This window comes from Frankliniella occidentalis, unplaced genomic scaffold (genome assembly GCF_000697945.3).
Source record: "Frankliniella occidentalis isolate FOCC.00 unplaced genomic scaffold, Focc_3.1 Scaffold21, whole genome shotgun sequence".
Taxonomy (NCBI): domain Eukaryota; kingdom Metazoa; phylum Arthropoda; class Insecta; order Thysanoptera; family Thripidae; genus Frankliniella; species Frankliniella occidentalis.
In genome coordinates this window covers 43,075-45,277 of record NW_026267151.1, presented here as the reverse complement: position 1 = coordinate 45,277, position 2,203 = coordinate 43,075, and the positions used below count along the sequence as shown (strand labels likewise).

The window sequence follows — 2,203 nt, the reverse complement described above, 5'->3', positions numbered from 1 at the left end:
CTTAATTTTACAGCCTATAAATACAATTGCCTCTTGTACGGAGTTACCCTAGGTTTACCGCAAAAACAAACTTCAGTTATATCTATTTACGGTACAAAAGAACAGAGAAGGGCTTTTTCGAGGAATAATTAAAATTATACTTCTCTCTACAAACTACTCAACAATGTATACATACAGTTACACGATTGGGCACGTAAAGCGCCCTCATATTAGCATTGAGTCCCGACATATTACTGTCTTCCAAGGAAGAAACAGATCGAATGTACAGAAACGAACGTAGTACAACGAAAATGGCACAATGAGAAATATCTCAAGTAGTCATGTGGACATCAGACAAGCACGCGCATCATTAAGCATGCAAACTTTGTTGCAAAACAGTTTGTAAATTTCAATTTGATTTACTTTAGAACATTTTTTCTCCTACCTCAGTAGGGTGTCGCCATGGGAGCGCCAGAGCCACGGGGAATTCCCAGAAAACTATCACATTACGAGGAATTTACAATTTAGTGCATTTTTGTACATGTCTCCGCTATCCCTCACCCCTCTTATATGCCGCTGACGGTGAGAAGGAGGAAGGCGTAGAACGGGGAATTCCCAATGACAGTTGCCGATACTGTATGGACGGATTACTGACAGGGCCGCTCTGGCGGGGGATTGTCTCTCATTCACTCTCAACTTAATTATTTACAATCGCGTTGTGGTCCTCGCCCTTACTCTGCTTTGCTGTCAATGGCCGAGGTGCTGGACTTGCCGCTCTCCACAATGGACTTGGTCTGAGCTGGAATGTTGTACTTCTCGTATGCGTTGCTCAGCATCTTCAGGATGGGGCCAACGTACTCAAGAGACCTGCAGGTGAACAAGATGCACATCAGGTAAGCCCAGAGCACACACAGAGTAGTGTGCGGAACGGTCGATAGGTGGAAGGTCGGTTTACCTCTTCTGGTACGCGTTGGCGGCGACGCTGTTGGTGGTGGGGTAGGCGGCGACCTGGGGCGTGTGCTGGGGGTAGCCCTCGTAGGAATAGGGGAGCTCGTTGGTGGCACCGTCATAGCTGCAGACGTAACAAAACCAACGTTTAACACATTATTCGTGGAACTAAGACGAGAGTGCAAGTCTACGCGCTTTTGCAGCGCGGTACGAGAGTCATTGGTGTGGCCTGCGACAAAACAGAACCCATCACATGCAACCACTCACCTCTTGGCGTAGGCGGCGCTGGCGTACACGGGCTGCGAGTAGGCGTACGCGTCGTAGGCGGCCGGGGCAAGGTAGGCGTGCGCCGCGTATGAGTCGCAGGTACCCAGCAAGTAACAGAGGCGGATGCCGAACATGGGCAGCACCAGGGCGAGGACGGCGGCGGCGCCAACGAGCCCGACCACCACGGCACCAGCCACGGCCAGGGTCTGCACCATGTTGTGCGACAAGTTTAGCGAACCTGGGGGAAAAACAAAGGTCAGTGGAGTCATCGGGGCATGGAGGGTGGGGATGAAAACGTTAACAATTTCTGATAACTGCGAAACGAACCCAAGGTTAGGGAAATGTATTCGCCTAACTCTTGATGCGTCTTTTTGCATGGTGTATGTGTTCATTTATGGACCCCTAGTTTTAAAATTGAGTACTATTTTTTTTACGAGGGCGGCGCGAGCGCGCGGAGCGGACTACTCGCAGAGAGCAAGGTGTTCATTGTTGGGCTGTTACCCAGACGCGGCTCAAATGCAACAGGTGGTGTTGAGAGGGGGTGAAGCAGGACCTCCAAGGCTACCCCCCCCCCCCCCAAAAAAAAAAGAAATAAAATCTTGCACACCCGCAACCCGCAACACTGCGACGTGTCGTACCTCTGATAACCGCCCGATACCCGTTATTGAGGATGAAGTAATGACGTGGAATAAGCAAGTCGATTTGGCACTCATTCCGTACAGATGTGCGACCAGAAACAGTGCCCCCCCCCCCCCCGCAAAAGAGCAAACACCAAACAAACGGGTCCCTCGCTAGCGCCCCTCTACCGCGGGGCGAGAAGGAACGAGTGAAAGCGGACACTCTTCGCCAGCCCTATCATCTCTCTACAACCACGGAGCCCCTGCAGAGTCGAGCGTAGGCAAACCCGCAGCGCGCGGGGGCGTAAGCAGGGGCGTCGACACCGGGGAGGGCAGGGGGGGCAATGCCCCCCCCAAATGTCCAATCTAAAAAGCGCCTAAAACGCGTGTAG

At 51.9% G+C, this 2,203-nt stretch overlaps 1 protein-coding gene across 1 annotated transcript; it reads right to left on the bottom strand.

Moving 5' to 3' along the window:
- Positions 1 to 16: 16 nt before the first annotated feature.
- LOC113204555 (uncharacterized) lies at positions 17 to 1,762 on the bottom strand. Its single transcript, XM_052264765.1, has 3 exons — positions 1,195 to 1,762; positions 935 to 1,051; positions 17 to 846 (listed from the first exon to the last, which is right to left on the bottom strand). The coding sequence occupies exons 1-3, from the start codon at positions 1,584 to 1,586 to the stop codon at positions 711 to 713; spliced, it is 645 nt and encodes a 214-aa protein (XP_052120725.1). The 5' UTR covers positions 1,587 to 1,762; the 3' UTR covers positions 17 to 710.
- Positions 1,763 to 2,203: the final 441 nt, after the last annotated feature.

What these genes read in the sequence shown, in the direction of transcription:
- LOC113204555 (XM_052264765.1), bottom strand. Translation starts at nt 1,586, where the DNA reads ATGAACACATACACCATGCAAAAAGACGCATCAAGAGTTAGGCGAATA. An exon ending in AGCGCCGCCTACGCCAAGAG is followed by an intron (nt 1,052 to 1,194) that starts GTGAGTGGTTGC and finishes TTACGTCTGCAG; the next exon opens with CTATGACGGTGCCACCAACG. An exon ending in GCCAACGCGTACCAGAAGAG is followed by an intron (nt 847 to 934) that starts GTAAACCGACCT and finishes GTTCACCTGCAG; the next exon opens with GTCTCTTGAGTACGTTGGCC.